At 40.4% G+C, this 23,492-nt stretch overlaps 1 protein-coding gene and 1 long non-coding RNA gene across 2 annotated transcripts in view; both read left to right on the forward strand.

Moving 5' to 3' along the window:
- glra4a (glycine receptor, alpha 4a) overlaps positions 1 to 23,225 on the forward strand; it is a 165,612-nt gene extending 142,387 nt beyond the window's left edge. The window contains exons 8-9 of the mRNA XM_034181880.1: positions 10,928 to 11,077; positions 22,934 to 23,225. Coding sequence (XP_034037771.1) covers positions 10,928 to 11,077; positions 22,934 to 23,224 — 441 coding nt within the window. The 3' untranslated portion in view covers position 23,225. The remainder of the gene's footprint in view (positions 1 to 10,927; positions 11,078 to 22,933) is intronic.
- Positions 12,296 to 21,872, forward strand: LOC117520567. Its single transcript, XR_004563688.1, has 3 exons — positions 12,296 to 12,307; positions 13,155 to 13,161; positions 21,794 to 21,872. It is a non-coding gene; the product is annotated as an uncharacterized LOC117520567 (long non-coding RNA).
- Positions 23,226 to 23,492: the final 267 nt, after the last annotated feature.

Below are 23,492 nucleotides of genomic sequence, written 5' to 3' on the forward strand. Positions count from 1 at the left end.
GCAAAAATGTAGGCAATGAAATGAAAAGATAGAAAAGAAGTACATGGTGAGTGTGAGTTTGGCATGTTAAGAGTTGTTAGAAGAAGTACTCGTGGAAGCTAATGTTTCCTAATAGAGTAAAACTCAGAAGTCTGTCAGCCAACTGTTTGACAGTGCATTACTTTTGTCTAGGGGTTCCCAAGTTCGGTCCTTGAGATCTACCTTCCTGACACTCTTAGTTGTCTCCCTGTTCCAACACACCTGAATCCAATGAAAGGCTCATTAACATCCTGCTAACGAGCCTTTCATTGGATTCAGGTGTGTTGGAACAGGGAGACAACTAAGAGTGTCAGGAAGGCAGATCTTGAGGACTGAACTTGGGCACCATTGGTTTAGGGTTTGGATTAAACTCAGTTCCGGGTGTGGGCTAACTGTTTGTGTCCTTGAAGAAGGCACTCGTTTTGAAGTTGTAGTAATTATGATGTTCACACGTCATTTGCATTGTAACTAAGTCCACAAAATTCTAAATGGTACTAACCTTGGCTGGGGAAGCAACCTGTAATGGACTGGCATCCCAGCCATCATCTGTGCATGTGGTAGTCAATCGTTTTCATTCCCCCAACAGCCACAGGGTACTCTGGCCGCTCAGACCAGAGCCCAGGTTTTAGCCGACTGGTCACTGTCCACCTCACCATGCCAGAGATTAAGTTTGCGTCCTGAGGGGAGCGAGTGGGAGGAGTCATACACAACACAACCCAGAGCAGCCGCTATGTTACAGCAATAAGCACTGGCACTGTTGTCTGCTTATAATCAGACAAACAGGGAATAAAACATACAAAACATAAATGGTTCAGCAGATTTAGCACTACAGTACACCATTGTTGAGTCTTGGCTCTTCTGTATGGTGCATCTACAGGTAAATTCACCTGCATTGAGGTAAAATTCCACCTGGAACGTCAAATGGGCTACTACTTGATCCAGATGTACATCCCTTCCCTCCTCATCGTTATCCTGTCCTGGGTTTCTTTTTGGATAAACATGGATGCTGCACCAGCCAGAGTCGGCCTTGGAATCACCACCGTGCTGACGATGACCACACAGAGCAGTGGATCCAGAGCCTCACTGCCCAAGGTGAGTTTGCAGACTAGTGACCAAGGTGTTCCTCAAAAAAAAAATGCACTACAGTACTCACTCGGCTGGGCACAATTGCAGTGGATTGCAGTCTGACACAACCATTTGCAAAACTGGTCAGCAAAAACACAGAGGATGATTTACTGTGCCTAATGCAGATTATTGTTCCGTCTGCACAATTTTCCAGACACTGCATAGTTTCATTTTTGTGTTGTATTTATCACGGCTGATGACAGTAAATGGACAGCCGTGGAAATCCAGTGCTGAGCTAATTAAAACATATCTTGTTGATTTTGGAAATCAGTGGAGCACAAAGAAAGAGTGGAAATAGTGTCCGACTGTGAGTGAAATATTGTTTGCAGAAACCAGTGAAGACATTTTTCAACTGTAATCACTTGTTCTTCTTCCTGCAAGAAACAGCTCTGAGTGAAAAGAAAATTAATTTAGTACTGATATCCTAGCACTTGGGGTTTTTCATTTTTACTTGAACAGCGGCTGAACGTGTGATTGAGTGCTAACAAGCACAAACACTTCACAAAACATGAGAATATCAGCATATGGACAAAAATGTATTAAGGCATTCTGTGGTTGACCATATTTTGAAACCACTTTTTAGAGTTTTGTATGCTGGGCTCTGATTCTTACCCGTCTGAAGAGTTCTCACTCCCAGTCTCACATTGTTTTATGTCCCTCACATCATTATACAGAGTCTATCTAAATTAGGATAGATTACTACAGAATTCCTATGTGATTAAGTCTCATGTCACGGTGTCACATACATATGTATCAACATGGAAACAGGGTTTAAGAAACACATTGTCTAACCTTAATGGGCTGGTACATTGGTGTTGTTGAGGACCCCAACTGCTGGAGAAGGGGAAGGGGACACCCGTGTTTCACCTGATTGCTGCAGGTAGATGCCTAATTTTAAGAGGTTTTTCTGCTTGGGTGGTTTCCATCCTAGACCCAAGGTGGTTGAGTAGTGTGGTAGCTGCAGCACCAGCACATGTTCCCAGATCTGACCTGACTGACTACTATCTGCACTGTAGCATACTGTTGTGTGTGTTTTGAGAGGGTGGTTTGTCTGAGGGGAGGGTTGTTGCCGTCACAGTTGCTAGGCAACAGGCAAGTCATAAGCGGACACACCAATATACCAACAGATAGATGAAAGATATAAGATTATAAGATAGAGGAAAGGGAAGAACGTTTTTTTGTTGTTGTTGTTTTGTTTACTGTAAACATTGTTGGGTTTAGGAATGAAGGTGATCTTAAAAAAAGCCACAAGTCAAATGTCCGCTGTTACAATGTGCAGTAGAGAAATACTGCTGCTATCTACAGTATGTACAAATTGGAGCATTTCTTTGACAGTGCATTAAGTTTGGTTCGCATGGTCTCATTCTTTCACTTTGCACGCTGCACAAATCAAACTTTCTGTGGGTTTTTTTTTCCAGATTGTCAGGTTCCAAAGACACTCGCCAACAGTCACTGACTGTGTGCTCAAAAATCCACAAGTTTGATATTTCAATCCGTTGTGCCTTCGCAGTGCCTCATCACCTACGTCCATGGAAGGTGCACCACATGCACCGTAATCAAGATGTCAAACCTGTTTTCCAGCAATAATGCGTACACGCCTTCAGAGGTTTGCACAGGTTGCATTTTATGTGATGACTCTGTGATTCAACAAAAATACAATAAAGGTTTTACCAAACTGCAAACTACTCTATAATGTGTAACAGTGATGGCTATCAATAGGTACAACAAACAAAAATGGCTTCCACTCATGCAAAGACAATTATGCAGAACTGCAGTCAGCACAAATTTAAATTAACCAAATAATCAAGCAACCTTTAGGATATGAACTGGGACTTTATGAACACAGTAGCGGACATGAGACCCAAGATGAAGGGCTTGCATTTGAATTAATGTGCAGAGGAATTAAAATCAAATCAAATCAATTTTATTTATATAGCGCCAAATCACAACAAACGGTTGCCCCAAGGCGCTTTATATTGTAAGGCAAAAGCCATACAATAATTACAGAAAAACCCCAACGGTCAAAACGACCCCCTATGAGCAAGCACTTGGAGACAGTGGGAAGGAAAAACTCCCTTTTAACAGGAAGAAACCTCCAGCAGAACCAGGCTCAGGGAGGGGCAGTCTTCTGCTGGGACTGGTTGGGGCTGAGGGAGAGAATCAGGAAAAAGACATGCTGTGGAAGAGAGCAGAGATCAATCACTAATGATTAAATGCAGAGTGGTGCATACAGGGCAAAAGAGGTGAATAAAAAGAAACACTCAGTGCATCATGGGAACCCCCCAGCAGTCTAAGTCTATAGCAGCATAACTAAGGGATGGTTCAGGGTCACCTGATCCAGCCCTAACTATAAGCTTTAACAAAAATGAAAGTTTTAAGCCTAATCTTAAAAGTAGAGAGGGTGTCTCTCTCCCTGATCCGAATTGGGAGCTGGTTCCACAGGAGAGGAGCCTGAAAGCTGAAGGCTCTGCCTCCCATTCTACTCTTACAAACCCTAGGAACTACAAGTAAGCCTGCAGTCTGAGAGCAAAGCGCTCTATTGGGGTGATATGGTACTATGAGGTCCCTAAGATAAGATGGGACCTAATTATTCAAAACCTTATAAGTAAGAAGAAGAATTTTAAATTCTATTCTTGAATTAACAGGGAGCCATTGAAGAGAAGCCAATATGGGTGAAATATGCTCTCTCCTTCTAGTCCCTGTCAGTACTCTAGCTGCAGCATTTTGAATTAACTGAAGGCTTTTCAGGGAACTTTTAGGACAACCTGATAATAATGAATTACAATAGTCCAGCCTAGAGGAAATAAATGCATGAATTAGTTTTTCAGCATCACTCTGAGACAAGACCTTTCTAATTTTAGAGATATTGCGCAAATGCAAAAAAGCAGTCCTACATATTTGCTTAATATGTGCATTGAAGGACATATCCTGATCAAAAATGACTCCAAGATTTCTCACAGTATTACTGGAGGTCAGGGTAATGCCATCCAGAGTAAGGATCTGGTTAGACACCATGTTTCTAAGATGTGTGGGGCCAAGTATGGTCAACAGTATCAAAAGCAGCACTGAGGTCTAACAGGATGAGCACAGAGATGAGTCCACTGTCTGAGGCCATAAGAAGATGGTAAATGGACTGCATTTATATAGCGGTTTTCCATCTGCATCAGACGCTCAAAGCGCTTTACAATTATGCCTCACATTCACCCCGATGTCAGGGTGCTGCCATACAAGGCGCTCACTACACACCGGGAGCAATAGGGGATTAAAGACCTTGCCCAAGGGCCCTTAGTGATTTTCCAGTCAGGCGGGGATTTGAACGCAGGATCTTCTGGTCTCAAGCCCAACACCTTAACCACTAGACCATCACCTCCCCTGATCATTTGTAACCTTCACTAATGCTGTTTCTGTACTATGATGAATTCTGAAACCTGACTGTAACTCTTCAAATCGACCATTCCTCAGCAGATGATCAGTTGGCTGTTTTACAACTACCCTTTCAAGAATTTTTGAGAGAAAAGGAAGGTTGGAGATTGGCCTATAATTAGCTAAGATAGCTGGGTCAAGTGATGGCTTTTTAAGTAATGGTTTAATTACTGCCACCTTAAAAGCCTGTGGTACATAGCCAACTAACAAAGATAGATTGATCATATTTAAGATCGAAGCATTAATTAATGGTAGGGCTTCCTTGAGCAGCCTGGTAGGAATGGGGTCTAATAAACATGTTGATGGTTTGGAGGAAGTGACTAATGAAAGTAACTCAGACAGAACAATCGGAGAGAAAGAGTCTAACCAAATACCAGCATTACTGAAAGCAGCTGAACATAAAGATATGTCTTTGGGATGGTTATGAATAATTTTTTCTCTAATAGTTAAAATTTTATTTGCAAAGAAAGTCATGAAGTCATTACTAGTTAAAGTTAAAGGAATACTCGGCTCAGTAGAGCTCTGACTCAAGATCTGCGTAGTCATGCGGTCACTGGATTCCCACACTGTACCGGCTCTGTTGGGAGTGGAGGGTAATTGCACCTAGAGTCCCTTTATACAGAGAGTAGTGACATGACGAGCTGAGAAAAAAAAATGTCACATGACACATGGTGCCATCTTGGGGACAAAATAGCGTTCGCTGTTAAACTATCTACATGTAAATCTATCTTATTAATTTATTTGCTGAAAAATGCTGGGTTGTTGTGCATTTGGATGCACAAATAGACACAACAAGGGGTTCAAGATGTGTAGATTCCCTTCAGATCCAAACAGAAGAAATATTTGGGAAAATAAAGTCAGCTGTGTGCGATGGAAGCCGATTTCATCTTAAAAGTTTTGCGAGGTAAATTTAGTGTTCAGTCCCATGTACAGTAAAACTCGTCGTTGTATAAACCAGATATTCGCAGTCACTGGACAAAAACAAAAGTCCCAATGTTTTTATATGGTTTTTCATGTAATGAACACCGTATATAACAGATTTTCACCCCCCCCCCCCCCCCCCCCGAGACAAAACATCCTGTCCAACTGCAATGCCTTTCCCTTAAAAACCCCCTTGCATATTCCGGACAGAGCAGTCTGGATGTACCCAGTAACAGAAGTACGAAGTGAAGTTCAACGCTGACACTCACTGATTCGAGGAAAGTGGGTACCAGAGTTATTTCTGTGATTAAAAGCCCGGGTCAGTCACGTCTGCGGGCTTATAGACATGGGACCTGCAGCCTAACGTGCACCTGCTAAATCAGACATGGCAAAGGGCTGTGATTTGACACTTTTCTGGTTTCACTCCTTCTTCTCCCGTTATATTTTAATAGTTTTTGCAGTGCGCACGCTGATTACATTTTGATAATGGCTCAAATACGTTTGTCAGAAAAGTCCACAAATATGACCAATTTTTACAACATTGAGTCAGAAAAAGAGGAAATTGTATACCTTACCTTTGGAGGTTGATGATTATAGAAAAAAAAAAAACCTCATTGAAGGACAAATCCAAAAAAAGCCTAATCCAGAAAAACTGCATAAAAACACGATGGGGAACTTTAAAACTGTCACACACGTGAACGTCACTGCATAACATGGAGTTACAGAGTTGCAGAAGCATAAATCAGGCTTTAAATATTTAATAAAATAAATCATCATAAATTGTAAATGAATATAAATTTGAAATCTTAACTATTTTTATATTAATTTTGATAGTACCTGTACCTGCATGTGTTGCTGTATGTGGTTAACTGATAAAAAAAAATGTTGACTATAGAAAAGGTTAGTTCATTAATTCAGCACACTTGGCCCCAAATGGTACCGTATTCGCAGTTATCACTACTCTCTGTATGAAGGAACGCTAATTGCACCATATGTTTAAGCTGTTCATGCATTTCCTGTTCACATATTAGCATTAATTTACTCTGTGTTCCATTTCATAGCAGGTGTGCTTCTGATTGCACACACCTGCCATTAATCCCCTCATCATCCCCTCAGTATTTATACTCGGTCACTGTTATTTTGCTGGATTGTCTCTAGTTTATGTTTTCATTTGGGTTCTTCTTCATTCTTTTGCTACTCTGTTTGGATTCAGCTTTCTGTAAGTTGATTCAGCAGTTCCACTCGAGTCTCTTCTGCTTTGATTATCCTTGTTTCCTGCCCGGACTTTGTCCCAGCCTGTTTGATGGACATTTTGTCAGCTCGACCTCTACATATAATCCTGTGTTGTTCGTTTATTCTGTCATCACCTGTATTAGTGCTGTAGTGTTTAATGTCTTGTGTCTCTGTCTTAAATACTGTTAAACCCTTTTTGTTCACACCGTCATTGTAAGAGTTGTGCTTTTTGATCTTTTCCTAACACTTGTCCCATTGGTCAGCTAAAGAAAGCTTTCCCATAAAAGAATAATGATTTGGCTTCTGTGATCTTCACCCATTACAATGAAATGCATGGAGAAAGTAAATGGATGTAAAGTAATGAAGTAAATTGATCGTTTGCAACATCAGCAGAAGTCCCTCCCCATTTGATAGTCGTGAAACACACGTATCCAGCTGGCAATGCAAATTATGAATGAAGTTTGGCTGTCGTCATCCAGGGAATTATAGCCAAGAAGGACTGATGTTTTTTGGAGACAAAGTGAAAATATGGTGAGTGTTCTGGAGAGGGCTATCAATCACATTTATGAGTTTGACACAAAACAAATAGACGCTGTACGCTAATGTTGATGTTCACCTATAAAGGTCATAGGTCTAAGGTCATTGTCTAAAATATATTATTGATCATATCTCAAGAACTAGATGATATACCGAAAAGTGGCTTACTGCACAGACTCCACCTCTCCTGGGGCCAAGAAATGTATCAGACCTCTGCCGTTAATGATGTCAAGTGAACAATTAGCTGTAGCAGTAAGGCACTGCGATTGACTGGACACCATGGTATTATGATTATTAACATACACTGACTCTATATTACAACATTGGGAGATTAAAACAAGTAAGGCATTGATATTGAGAAGTCCATCTTGAACTGATCATTAACAGAATAGACCATGTTTGAGTGCATTGCTTCAGTTTCTTTGGAATAGTTTTCATTACGAGCTTTTTCTGATTTTGAGATATCTTGTATCCTATATTAGATTGGTGAAAACGCCAATAATGCAACTCATTTAACTTGGTTGACTGACATATAGTTGAAGCCACAGCCCTTTTGAATGAGTTCTGTGTGAGATCATTCCATCTGAACTTTGGCATTGACTGAAAACTGATTGGATAAATGCCTTGTCAGTTTTGATGTTGCAAATGGTCAATCTCAATCTTCACTCATTTGCTTCTAACCAGCTGAGAAACAGAGAACATGTAATCAGCTATTGAGTACATCTCGTAAGCGAACACTCCCAGGGCCTGGAGGTGCTTGTAGATTTCAGTTCCACATTTAACGCCTTGCAACCCCATATTCTCCTGCAGCCACTCCAACAGCTGACTGTCAGCCCCTCCATCACTAAGTGGTATTACTCCTTCCTCATCAGCCGCTCTCAACAGGTGAGAATTAATAGTACGCTGTCCACTACTGCAATAATGACACAGCACCGCCTCCCCCTTCCCCAGGGGTGTGTAAATTCACCTGTTTTATACCATGGTCAGTGAGAATTCCATGTCTAACTGGCATGTCTAACTAACACCTCCCTACCTAGCTGACCTAATTAAACCTTATGTACCGGCCCGGGCTTTGCATACTCAGGGTGCAGGACTACTTTGTGTCTCTGGGGTGAATAAGAAGTCTGCGGGTCACAGAGCTTTCTCTTATCTTGCACCTGTACTGTGGAATGATCTCCCTGTGTCAATAAAACAGTCAGATTCTGTGGAGACTTTCAAGTCCAGACTTAAGATGAACTTATTTTCCCTTTTGTATGGCTAGTATACTGGCATAGTATAGTTCTACTCTTTTTACTCTTTTAATTCATTTTTTTAGGAAACGGAGCGTGCCGCAGCCTCAACTTTACCTAAATTCTGGGTCTTTTAGTGAAGCTTAGGGCTCGTGGCCGGTGATCACCTTAGTATTTCCTGTTTTTCTTGTTGTTTAATGCTGACAAATTATACTGTATTTCTTGTCTTTCTGATGCCTGATTCTGATGGGTGTGGTATTTGAGCTGGAGACCCTTCTGTCCTGTGCACCAACAGCATTTCCTGTATATTCTTTTTTTTTAATTGTTCTGTAATTTATGTCTGTAGCATGTCCCAAGCAGAGGGTTACCCCTTTGAGCAGGAATGCCCAAGTTTTGTCCTCGAGCTCTACCTTCCTGAGATTCTTAGTTGTCTCCCTGTTCCAACACACCTGAATCCAATGAAAGACTCGTTAGCAGGATTTAATGAGCCTTTCATTGAATTCAGGTGTGTTGGAGCAGGGAGACAACTAAGAGTGTCAGGAAGGTAGATCTCGAGGACCAAACCTGGGCACCCCTGCCTTTGAGTCTGGTCTGCTTGAGGTTTCTTCCTCAGAGGGAGTTTTTCCTTACCACTGCTCTGGGTGTTCGTAAGGTTAGACCTTACTTGTGTGAAGCGCCTTGAGGCAACTCTGTTGTGATTTGGCGCTATATAAATGAAAATAAATTGAAATTGAAATGTAAACTGATAAAAAACCAGTTGAGCTACAAAAACACAAATCAATAACACTAACAGCACTGTTAAATTAACATAAACCAAATAGTAACATTTAAAACTTCAAAACCCCAAACTCACATGGGGCATTGCAGCACATCATCCTTTGTTTATTGGTTAGCTAAAATTGCTCATTTCTCCAAAAATATTTGCCCTATCAACTTTCCATTTTTGCAGCGTTCATCCTTGACCCAAAATACATAAGCATGTCAAACGGCCAATGTCAGCTGTCCCTAGTTTTGCCTGAACAAAGCCATACACACGCGCACACACACACACACACGCATACAGAGGCTTCTTGGCTATTATAATATAGGTATTTGAGCCCGTATGTGTAATTCTGAACCCGTCTGGATTAAAGAAATTCCAAAATAAATTCAGACTTAATGTCATTAATAATGTACAATCATTCCACCCTGACAATGAGATGAGATGAGATTTATTGTCATTGTCATTACACAAGTGCAACAACAATAAAATTACATTCACACTCCAATTACCTCAGACAAAGTACAGCAATTAATCCACAGTTATTACTAGTTTACCGTAACAATGGCACACATCAGAATTAAAGACAACACATATACATTTGACATTATTTATGTGCACTAAACTTGAAGCAGTCCATCATCCGAATTGAGGTAAAGTGGGTGAAGGCTGCAGCAGGAGGGGCCCACGCTGCCCAGCTTGGGGAGTTGAAGGCTGCAGCAGTAAAAACCGCGCTGCCTTCGAGGTGGCAGGGAGGAAGCCATGGTGAGGGGAGTGGAGAGACACGGGGAGGGGGGGTAATAGGGATGGAGGGAGGGAGACATGCATTGTGTGCACGAGTTAATTTTCTGTCAGTTTCTGTCCGTGTGTGCGTAAAGTCTGACAAAAGGAACAGTTCAAGGACATCATTAAAAACCCACAAATTACCACGACATACATGCCCATGGGGTGTGTGTGTGTGTGTGTGTGTGTGTGTAAACTTTGAACCACAACTGTATTTATTTGATAGACGATTTTAAGTGCAGTATTTTCCCACCTGTTTGCTTCATGATTTTTCTTAAATCATATGTAAGTTTGTTTGAGTTTGTTTTCGGGGGGGGGGTTGCACTGTCCTATAATTGCACTGAAGATGAAATCAGTTTGTAAACAAGAATCAGGGTGTCTATGGAAGGACACAAGACAAAGTCTGTCTTTAAAAAAATACATGCAAAAATTAACGCCGTATTAACATGTGACAGCTGCAGAATAAGCTCATACCAATGCAGGCAACAATGTTCATTTAAAACAAAATTGAGCTGTTGTTAGTTTGTGCACAATTTAAAAGTGTGTTCCCTGCTGTTGTGTTATTTTGTTGCCTCGACATTTTCACTGTATGTATCAGTAACGGTGAACAACTGCTGTTCAATTGAGCGAGGTCTCCACATATAATGCCTCTGCTCAGTGGGTGCTGCTGATACGCTGTGACATGTCTTATGTCATGAAAACCCGGTCAGGCCTGGCTGTGAGACTTAGCCGTGACCCATCTCACGGCTCTGTGTCAAACTGCCCACGTCCATACCACCTCATTACAATTCTACACCAGCCTAGAGACATGCTTCAGAGCTGAGACGTGCAGTCCGTGGATTATCCGTCAACCTCATTGATCAACTATTGATGGCTCTGTCACCATATCTGTTCCCAGGTATCCTATGTGAAGGCCATCGACATTTGGATGGCGGTGTGCCTTCTGTTTGTGTTCGCGGCCCTGCTGGAGTACGCAGCAGTGAACTTTGTCTCCAGGCAGCACAAGGAGTTCATCAGGCTGAGGAAAAAGCAGCGGCAGCAAAGAATAGTAAGTGCAAGTGACTCACGGGCCAAGACGACCACACATTCGCAGGCCTGCACACGCAAGGCGAGAATACATATGGGCACATGGTGTCAGACACTGTGAAAGTGTATAAAAAGTAGGGAAAAATACACACTAGCAAGTTAGTGTCAGCGCCATAACTATGACTTATGACATCTTCTTGTGGCCAGTGCTGACGCCAGCCAGACACTGCAGCTGACACATTACAGCTGGTTTCCTTGGTGAACACTGATCTGTGAAGGGCTTTGGGATCCTTTCTTCCTGTCATTGCAATTGACAGCTCCTGACACCGGGACTCAAAAATGTGCATTGCTCTGCAAACGGCCGGATTGATGCGTTACTGTGTTTTGACCTGATACAGGCAGTGTGACAGGTAGATGGTGACTGCTCTGTTTTTGGTATCACCATTCATAACCCTCCAGTTTGATTACATCGTGTAACAGGCTGACCAGAATTATTTCTGTGTTAACTGTTGTTCTGTTACACTCTGCTGCACTTTTGATGCCGTGTTGCATCCGCTGCAAACAACTCTGCCTCCCTTTTTGAGGAATAAATTACTTGCTATTACGTTTCTTCCATGTAGGTGCTGCACGTTGACTCGCAAGAAGGGAAGTCACATTGACTCAGTGGAACAAATCCAAAATGGCAGTTGCTGGGATGGGTTTTCAAAGTGCATGAAGTTGACCAACCCGCTAACACAAAGCTCCTTCATTTTTACCTCTCCATGTTCCATGTTTGATAATTCTTTGTTGCATTTTATTTTGTTCATTTTGTTTTTTTTGATAGTATGACCAGAGCAGATAGTCACCCTTCTGAGTCTGGTCTGCTTGAGGTTTCTTCCAAAAATCAACAAATGCCTCGGGGCGGTTGTGATTTGGCACTGTATAAATAAACTGAATTGAATTTGTGCTGCTTTGGGCTTGTTTTAATTTTAGATATTTAAATTTATTATTAACAATGATGTCACTTACCATATTAGATTAACAAAATCTGTTTGTTCTTCATTATGTTAAAATTTGCGATGCTACAGTTTATTACACATAAAATTTTATTATAGGCATTGATGTCACTTATCACCAATATGATCAACTTGAACAACAATTTACCACACTGTGTGGAAGCAAGGACCTTAATACAAAAGTTGCACCCGGTGTGTAGTTGAGCGCCTTGCGTGACAGCATGCTGACGTGTGTGTGTGTGTGTGTGTGTGCATGTGTGCTTGCATGCGTGTGTGTGTGTGAGAAAGAGAGACACATCATTGGAAAGCGCTTTTTGTGTCTGCATCACATGGTAAAGTACTACAAATGCAGCCATCTCCAAACAAAAGCTACTTATAAACATAAACAAATGCATTCAACATTTGAAAAGTCCAGTATAACTTTTTATCTGAGACTGAGCTCCACAGCTGTTCAAAATACAAAATGTCATAAACCAATCTGCAGTCTAGTGTAAATACAGAACTCTGAAGCAGCTGAAGCAAAACATTAATGGCATAAACCAGCAAAAACAATGTTCAAACATGTTCAGACAAACCAGACTATTCTTTATTCGCCCTATTGAATTCGCCCTATATACATATCCCATAATCCCTTGCGTGCCAGAGAGTCGCTGCAGTCAAACAAATAACATATAGAGAATCAACACGATGACAGTTGTAAATTAATATTATACTCCAAAAATGTAATTTTTTTTATGCTTTTCGGCATGTTAATAAGAGACTGCATGCATGATACCCTGAAAACTTGCTAAAACAATTATAACGAATAACCCATGTCTGTTACATTTAATCTGCGTGGAATTTAATAAACGCAAACTGAATTTCAGACATATATATATTAGTCTCAAACAAAGAGGACAAACAGTGTTGTAAAGAAAAATAATCAAGACGTTAAAGAGCAAACTTCACTTTCCTCCAGAACGACATGAACAGGAAGCGATTGTAGCTCACAGCAGCTCCCATTGAAAATAATGGAGAGAAAGCCTGTGATTCTCCCATGTTTACATAAAACAAATGCAATAACAACGTCTATAAACCCAGAGAATATATTCATGAGAGTTTTAGGCACAATGTAAAAATAGTTTTATGTTGCGATGTTAATGGTGTTGTCTGTGTGCAGTTAAAGTGCAGCGTGATCAGAGCATCTCAATGCAGTTCTCAGTGTTACTGAGATCTCGCAGAGCGGCGACATCTCTGAGGTTTTGCGGGATTTGAAACGTCAATAGGGCGAATTGTTTGTTTGCTTGTTTGTTTTTAACTGGGGGTATTTAGTGGTATTGTAGCACAAAGAAAAAGTTCAACAGCCCAAACCAACACAAAAATAGCACAAACAGGAAATATTTTCCCATAATTTTTTGTGAATGGGTGTCAACTTCATGCAAGTTATTCACGTATGAGTTTGTCAAATTATACCCAACCAAAATGTCAACTGTGTTCAAAACAGATTGTAATAGGACAGTACAAACATACCTCCTTCCTTTTCTTCCCTTTCCTAATTTTTCGTTATTTGCTAGCTAGCTACTGTAGCTATTGTAGCGTACTTTGCTGCCTATGCTATGTTATGGCTGCAGCTATTATAGCTATGATACATCAGATTGGCATATGATTACAGTTGTATGTTGCTGCAATGTAATATGCACTGCAGCAGCACCAAACCGGTCTCCCCCCGATGTGGTTTTGAACCGGGTGTAACTGAGGTGCCAGTTCTGCCACCAACCCTTTATAGTCTTTGTGCTACTGTATGTAGCATGATATTAAAATGTGGTGTTGCATGAGGTACATTATAGTCCTGAATTATTTCTGTGTACCTCCAGCCCACTAGTGGACATATAGTTGCCACGAGTCATCTTGTTTCAGTAATTTTTGAAAAGCTTGGCAACCTTAGGTTGCAAACACAATAATGTTTTACCCGGTATGCTGGATACATGCTAGTCTTGTAGCAATGGAAGTAATGATGAAGCTCTGTACATCAGCCCCACAACAGTTTCAAGAACAATTTTACAATTGTATGTATTTTAAAAGCTATTTGTTGTACGGGGAAAAAATAAAACGCATATCGGGGTCTTACACGAACAAGAATTAATATTTCTTCTTCCTCAAGATAATGCCTTAAAAATTCTAACGTTTTCATTCTTCATGCATAAATTATAATTAATCTCTTAAATCATGTTAAAAAATTAATGATTCTCATAAGCTCTTTGTATAAAGAACCAGTTAACATGAGGTGCAAAATCTGACTTGTGTATGGTATTAATGGCATAAGTTACTATCCTTTGTCATTTTTGACAAGTGAAAAATTGCTCCAACTGTGGAGGAAGATGTATTTGTTAAGACTGGAATACTATAGCGGTAAAATGATTTGTAAAGGGCAGAATAACAACAGTGGTGATTGCTACATTGAGTGAGATGTGAGAATCCCCTGACCTTTTATGAATTGCTTGCTTGCTTTCTCATAAACCATCAAGTGCTCGGTTATAAATGTTAACAATTCATTAATGAAGGGTCATAAGCTTCTCATTTTCTAGTAAAGCATCATTTGTTAAATAAAGTAGGAAGTCATTAATAATGGGTAATGGGGTTTAACACTTTCTAAGGCAAGTGTTTTGTCGTAAAAGGCAATGGGTTTTAGTGGATACATTTTTTTTTTTTTTTGTCCAGATGCTCTCTCTTGTGCTTTTCCACACGATAAGTTTTAAAAGTATCTGTTGGAAGGAACGTCTTCATTAAATAAAGAGCTAAATTTAAACAAGGCAAAGGAAGCTATGCTGGAGCCGAACACACACACACACCAGTGAGTAGGGTTTGTCTTAGCCTGGCAACCCAAATATTCTCATTAATACCTTAATACTGTCAATGAAGTGATACTAAATTATTTACAATACAATATCAATATAACTTAGAAAGCATGGGATGATGCCATGTCATAAAATGTTTCTTTCATTTTGAGCTGAGGATAATTTTTCGGTGATAAGTGTCAGTGATAACATTTTGGCCATGTAACTCGTTCCTATGAGGTGAAGTTGAACTGGTTGGCTTCCTGGGTGGTTGCCATCCAGAACCCAAGGCAGTTCTGTTAGTATGGTGGATGTGGTGACGTGCAGCACCAATGAATTCTGTCAGACGTGAGTCTTCTTAACACATTACATTAATAAGCATCTTGTGAGGCCTGATAAGGGCCTCAGTACTCATTCACTAATATTTATTACAAGGACAGTAATAAAGTATTACCAGTGTGTGTGCATCTAAATAGAGAGGTCAATGTCAAGATAAACAGAAGGAACGTCATGACTCTTCCATTAACGAGTGCGCAAGCTGGACAGCCTCCCAGACTCATGACAGCACTCCCTATAAAAAGAAATCTGGTAGATTTACTGTGCAGTCTGGCCACCTGCATCAATAAAAGTGCAAGAAAGTGATGGTCTGTCGAGGAAAGAGCTGACCCTGTTGACATCAATTCAACAGTTACTCCCACTGAAGTTTGTTGTTTGTAGGTTGTTTGTTGGCGTTTCTCATTTGTGTTTTTTCCAAAGCTTTTTTTAAGCTTAGAAAATGCCAATATTCCAGTCTTCAAAACTACAGACTAAATTACTTCTATTTTGAGTATATATATATATATATAAATTATTTAATATTTTCTAATTTGATGACCACAGATAATCTCCTATATTATCACATTCACAACATCTCACTGACAAAGTTGACTAAATTAGCTTAATCAAACAACACTAATATATTTATGAAGTCTTCATCTTCAGTAGTGGGTTTTTTTAGGTTATTGTTGACATGCCACTACTCATTTCTTGAAGGTAAAAGTTGTGATGTAACCTGCACTTATATACATGATTTTCCTTTTTTGCACCAAATGATGAAAAAATGGGGGCATTAACAATTCTATATATTTGTCCACCTTCCTTCCTTCTGGAGGTTTTTGCCGGGAGTGTTGAGTCGTTGAGGAAAGCAAACGATATCCCTGGTAACAACTCCACCCACAGGACTCCAAATCAGCACTGCAGCGCCTGTGCCAGGGTAAAACTGAACCCGACCCTGACCTTCAAACCCAGTCTGAACCCGCCAGCTCCCCAAACCTTTCAACAGTGGTGGGCATTGTTCAACTAATCCCATAACCGATAATTATCAAAGCTAATGTTTTTGCTAGCAGATTATCTTTTCAGATAAGTTTTAAAACCATCATCGGACCAATTATCTTCCGATAAATTTAGTTCTGATAACTTTTAGACCAATAACATGTTTGTTTGTTTTTTTAACACAGCTCCTAACGTTGAAAAACATTTATAATCCCTTTTGCTCCTGCCTGCTATATATTTTGCAGCAGTGAGGTAGCTAAGAGGAGCTGAGCTCAACTCTGCCCCCAGCAGAAGGGGCCTGGCTGCCAAACTGCCACCAAAAAACAAACAAACAAAAAAATCATTATTCCTTCACCCCATATACTTGTCCAGCCATGAGGCAGAGGTCTTGAAATGGGAAACAGGTTTGCCTTATGGTTTTGATTTATGAATCAAATTATTCTGGATAGAATAACTACATTAATGTAAACTCTTAAAATGTACAATGTGGATATATAACACATGTCTGTTAATTTTAAAATAATGCACTCATTCTGAAGATTTGAACATAACACACAGGTTTCCAAAGGGATTATGGGTAAACTTAGCCTCCTCTCATACTGATTGGTTGACTAATTCATTCTATGTAAAAACCAACTCAAGTGAATCAATGCAATGTGTGTTGGTGTTTACAAATAAATGTGGTTTTGTAAAATATGTCATTTTTTTCCATTTGTACAAAAAAAAAAAAAAATTTGCAAAGCAGAAAGGCTGTTAAATTGTGATTCAGGCCGTGTGATATAAACGGCCATCTAATGGAAACCCGTTATATCACAGTGTTGTTGACCGCAGGATTTTTTATTTATCTGTAGGTTTCCAAAACCTGAGAGACCGCACACTTGGAGATAAAAAAATCATAGATCGCCACGTTTAGTTGTACAGTCTGTGGTGACAGTCACATGGTAAAAACAACACACACAAACAGATTTCACACACGAACATTCTCAGGTCAGACACCTCGCTTTCTGATTGGCTGCATGTCACATTTAGCTCCTCACGTCCTTCCAAGCAGATCAGAGTGCTCTTACAAACCACACACGGCAGGAATATCTGATTTCATTATATTTAGCGTCATCATGATCGTCGGGGCATCCTTAAGATTGTCGGAAGGGGAAGATCAGGTCCAAAATCGGTCTAATTATCTTGCCATATAAACCAGGCTTAACAGATCTGTTGTTATGACACCTCACAGAGCGAATGATTGATCTGTTGTGATACCGCACGGAGCCGCTAACCGATCGGATGTTATGATGCCTCACGGAGTGACTGATTGATCCATTGTGACATCGCACAGAACCGCTAACCGATCGGATGTTATGACGCCTCATGGATTGACTGATTGATTTGTTATTATGACACCGCACCACAAAGTTCAACGACCAAAATACCAACATTCTGGGCGCAATGAACATGTTTTCACTATTATTTGATTTCTTTGTGTAACTGACATCATTATTCAAGCATTCAAAAGGCAATTCCTATTGCCACACAACTCCAACCACACACAAGAAAGTTTTTTGACAGTTCTTGTTATTGAAAGAAATCTTGTCTCCCTAACCAGATAGAGTTGTGATGTCATCACACGTGCGCATAGGCGCTGTCTAGCAGGACCTTGAATTTTTTTTTTTACAAATGAAAAAAATGACATATTTTCCCAAAGCGCATTTATTTGTAAACACCAACACGTTACATTGATTCACTTGTGTTGGTTTTTACATAGAATGAATGAATCAACCAATCAGCATGAGCGGAGGCTAAGTTTACCCATAATCCCTTTGGGCATCTGTGTGTTAATGTTCAAATATTCAGAAATAGTGCATTATTTTAAATTTAACAGATATGTGCTTGCATTAATGTAGCTATTCTATCCAGATTAATTTGTTTTAGAAATCAAACCATAAGTCAGACCTGCTTTCCATTTCAAGACCTCTACCTCATTGCTGGACCACTGTATCCTGTCAAAGTAAATGACACGTTCCTACAGCAGTGGGCAGAGCGCACAAAGATAGAAGTGCTGACTCACTGGCTGTGTTTGGGTTTGTGTTCGCCTTTGATTCAATTAGAAGCTTTGGGGTGTTTAAACTCAAAATCGGCTTGTTAGTAGCTGAGAGTGTACGGGAGACAAAATTGAAAGTTATCGGTTAGCTGTAGCTTCCGATAAGTTTTTAGGCAGTTTATCGGTTTAGAATTATAAAAGATAACTTTTCAGTTAGTTGATTACCAGTTATCGAAGCTAACTTTTTGATTAGCTGTGCCCACCACTGCCTTTCAAACTGTTTGCCTGCTGCTTCCACCTTAAAGTTGAATTTATCCTTGAATGGCTCCCACAACCAAATGTTTACCCACAGCGTGCTGATTTTCCCCTGTAGCCCGCCCCTCCCTGACCTCATTTATTCTAATAATACTAATTTTAAACTCTTTCCATTCATATAACCTGTTTTAAAGGTGGTTTTCAGAAGTTATTTCTCCTTATGTGTAGGACATTTTCAAAGAATATTGGAAAGGACAATATCAAGATACATTATGTTTTAATTTTAAGGTCACCTAATTATATAAAATGATTACTCATGTTTTTATATGCTCACCATCCCCTCAGTAAAAGCTATACATTTTTCCCTGAGGTTCAGGGGCGTCAGACTGGGAGGGTAAAGGACACTATGTAACCAGGACACAGAGCATGGGGGGGCACATTTTTGTGTTGCATGTTATACAATTCATGTTGTAAAAGAATATAATTAGAATGAATGTATAAATGTTGCGAAGAATAATTCTGCTCTAACAGTAATATTGAAAGCTCTCTGAGGGCCCTTTGACCCCTGCACAGTTGTACAATGGTTTAGTCCAGGCGCACAGGAGACACTCTGCCCCACACACACACACATCCCAAACGGGATCTGACAGAAAGAGGAGGTGTTTAGTAGAGCTGAAACAACTAATCAATTATTAAACAATATCCCTGGTAACAACTCCACCCAAATTGCACCATTTTCTAGAAAAATGGTGCAATTTGGTGCATTCCTGTGCATTTTAACAGACAGGAATGCACCAAATTACACCATTTTTCTAGAAAATGTTGCAATTTGATCCCCAAGACCCCCCAATTCGATATTGCTCCCCCAACTTTAAAAAGGGTTCTGACTCCCAGATGTGATCTAAGATATACATGATGTAGACTTGGTTTGACCAAGCATTAGAAATTTGGTGTTTGCGTTAATAAAAAAGAACATAACAGTGGGGGGGGGTTGTCTTCAATATGGCTAGTACCTAGGGCCCAGAATTTGGTGCTACGCCCCTGCTGAGGTTTATGCATTCTGGTGGAAATATTGTTATCATACAGTGTCAATGTGTTTTCATTTGATCAAGAGCTGGTTTTGCCCAGGACTTGATTGGCTGAACACACCAGCGCACCTGATTTAGATACTCATCGTTAAAGGGGAGACTGAGGGGGGAAAGTATGCAAGGAAGCAGTTGAAAGGATAAGAATCCATTAAATTGGAGTAACAATTTAGATCTGAATGGAAATGCAAAGGTTAATCATTGCTTTCTATAAGATTGTGCAATGCAGTAATTTTGGCCCCAGTCTGGCTGTTTATTGGCTGTTGGTACTCCACGTTCTAACTGATCGATTACTATAAAAATGCCCTCAGCAACATAAACTTTCCAAAGTCACAAACACCAATTATCAACTTGTCTTTGATCAAAATTGGCAAGTACTCAGCTTAGGAAAGGGCTACGAGCATGGACCAGACACAATGAGCACCTATTATCTTGAGAGAAATGCACTATTAGACGTTTCACATGATTTACTGTATTGTTTAGAAAGGAGCAGCGGAGATAATTAAACAGTGCATAGCCCCACTCCCTCTGCAGCCTAATGTCATCTGTCAGTGGAGCAACAGATACACGGGTAGTAGCTGTAACACTGTACCTACCACTGAGGCTGAATATTAACAGTGTTGTCCAGATACAATTCTGAATTGATTCTGAGAGTCTAAATTCAAATGTTCCAGTGTCATCCATTCAGCAGCACGGGTCATGTTTACTGCATAATCACTGTTTTCCCCTGAGCTTCAATGTCAGCCACGTATCAGATGTGAACATTTTTGAGATATCCCGTTTTATTTTTGAAGGTATCAGTGTTAGGGTTGCCATACTTAGGTTGCTCAAGCAAACCCAGTTAATTTGTTCTATGTATACCAAACTAGAGCCATCTGCTCAAATATTTAATGAGGAAAAGGCTAAAAGTTTATAAGATTCCAAAAAGCAGTTCTACTGTATGTTTACAGGATTTTGACAATAACCAGAAAGCTAAGACAGTGAATGACTGGATGTCTTTGGTGCTAGATTGCTCCAAAGGATCCTTGGCTAGTATTGGAATCCCATTTGCTAAATCAGCTATTTCTTAATGAGGTCCAGATGAGGTCCATTATGTGCATCATGAGGAACCATCAGCATCAACACAAGAGCCATTTATTGTATTTTCTTAAGCATGATCCAGCACACAGGTACCCCATTGCTGAGCCTCTAAACGGGTCCACGGGGATGCTCGCGTAAAACCTGCTACATTTGAGGACAGAGATGAGATTCAGGTGTACCTGGATAGTTGTCACTGCGGACCTAATGTAGTTAGGTAAGGTGACTGCACCAACAAATGTTCGCTGACCTGAACTCTCTCAACATGAGATTGTTAAGAAGAAAAGACCATTGCAAAAATTTGTTTAAATCGGCCTCAGAAATTTGCACATTCGCAAACCCGCACCTTTGGATCCAGGGAATTCCAGGTCAAAACCATGTAATTCTATGCAGGTATTAGATATGAAAAAGAAATAAGTCCTTTATAGGCCTGTTGGTGACTGTGCTCATCTCCGGATTCCATAGTGTGAAGCAGGTGAGAGTCTTCGACTCCCCTGGACAAGACACCAGTCCAATGCAGAGGTGTTCTCCAGGCAAGGCCAGTACCATTTAAAGCTGAGTGGACGGAGACAAGAAATTAAGTGTTTAGTCCAAAGACACAAAAGGGAAGCGTGAATGGAAATCAAACCCAGGTCTTGATATTGGTAGACCTCAGTGATATTGATATTGGTAGGCTCCACCGACCTACCTATGCCACATCATCACCATTTTTGCTTGTGGTCACCACAGCAGATCTGGCATGGATCTACATGTTCATTTGGCAGAAGCTTTACAGTTGTTGCCCTTCCTGAGCCAACACCTGACCCATATGGAGAATTGTGCATGGGTGGTCTTGACCTGGGACCTATCTGTTTCTCATTTGTTAACATCTGTGTGCAATCATGACTAAAATTCCACAAAAGGAGTAATGTACTTTATGTACACATTGTTCTCCTTTATAGAGCTCAGTCATTTTGAAACTGTATGTACATGCACGAGCCTGTGTTAAACTGAAATCAATAAACTACTAAAATTGAAAAAAATATACATATATTATGACTGATATTCATGTTTTGTGAGACCCGCATTCATGTTTTTGGAGATATTTTTTCAGTATTTATGTTTTGCAATTAATGGTTTCTGGATAATTCATGATTTGCAGCTGATTCACGTTTTGGGGGTTAACAGTCTGCCTTCCACTCCCAACTTTAGCCATGAATGGATGTAGACACACCTTCAAATTATCATTTGCATATAAAACCTCTGTATTTAGTGTTAAAGCCCAACTTTGTTCCACATGAAGCCTACAGAGAACAACGTGATGTTAAAAAAAAAGACAGCACAGAATGTGAACAGACCACAGTCGAAGCTTTTATTTAGCAATAAGCCTCATAGCTTGTCTCATTGACAAAACATTTCATCTGCATTATCCCAGTCACTGCAGCTGTCATTGGGTACCGACCTTGGATGATGAAATGACCTGCGTAGATTTTCATCCACTTCACACCGTGGAATCTGGAGATGAGCCTCGGCACCGGAAGTCCTCTGGGCGTATATAGGACTTACTTCAGAGGGTGAAGGCATTTAATGTTTTAGTGCCATTGGACCTTTGACGATAGCTGACAGCATCTCACTGCAAAGTGCCTCCAGCACCAGGATGATGTGAAGTTCTGCAGAGATCGTGAAGGGTCAACATGAGAGGAAAATGGAGAGAAAGCTGTGCATGGACTTCAAGGGCGCGTCACACAGACTACTAATCATCCAATTTAGATCTCACATCTTCACCTTACTTCACTGCTAAAGTGAATCTCTCACAGTGTCAGAAGGCTGTCAGAGTTAAGCTGCATGTCTATTAATATTCTTTGCAAAAGGAGGGGGGAATTCACAGTATTAAAAAAAATGGCGGACGACTGCTATTCATCAAAGCATAATGCCAAGTGTGAGTTTTTAAAGTAGAGCTGAGATCATTTGGAAAGGTCTATCATTCTACAATCTGACAAAAATGAGAAAGGAGAGATGAAGGTTGGGTTTTGATTTACATTCAGAATTATCCAATAAAGACGCTTCTGTCTCCTTTGTGTGACACGACAAATGAGCTAAACTGATGGAAGCTGATCTTTGGCATCATTTATGAGATTTATAAATAGCTTCATCCCTAAAGATTTTTTGTTTGTTTGTTTGTTTTTAATGTTTTGGGTGTTTTTCACTCTGTTACACATTCTTTCCCATTTCTGCCACTTCAACCCAAAAGCCTTTGGAGTTAACTACTGAGAAGAAATGTAAAAAGATGTAAGGTCATTATAGTTTGCACTGTGCTTGCTTCCGTAGGAAGAGGAACTGATGAGGGAGAGCCGTGGGTTTTACTTCAGAGGTTATGGACTGGGTCACTGCCTGCAGACCAAGGATGGGACAGCCGTGGAGGGCGCCACTGTCTTCAGCCCTCCACCTCCAGTAACGTTCTGCGATGGAGAGATACTTCACAAGCGTTTTGTGGACCGAGCCAAGCGTATTGACACCATATCAAGAGCAGTCTTTCCCTTGAGCTTTCTTATATTCAACATCTTCTACTGGGTCACCTACAAAGTGCTGCGACATGAGGACATCCATGCAAATTTGTAAACAAAACAGGTTTCCCAGAACCAAAACTGGCTTTCAGTACTAGTATGTGGAACCATGTCAGAGATATGTCTGATTCTTAAAGTTTTTGCTCTAAACGTTGTGCTCAGGTGCGTCTTCTGGATTTCAGATGAAGAGCAGTTAAGCTGCAAGCAGAGGTGCAGCTGAGTGGACTCAGCCTGGTGTTCGTGATTGGCCTCTCATGTCTATCCTGGTTTTAAGTAGTCCAGATTCCAAGAAAGACTAAATCCACTGCTGGTGTTTAGTTCAA

This window comes from Thalassophryne amazonica, chromosome 11 (assembly GCF_902500255.1).
Source record: "Thalassophryne amazonica chromosome 11, fThaAma1.1, whole genome shotgun sequence".
Classification (NCBI taxonomy): Eukaryota; Metazoa; Chordata; class Actinopteri; order Batrachoidiformes; family Batrachoididae; genus Thalassophryne; species Thalassophryne amazonica.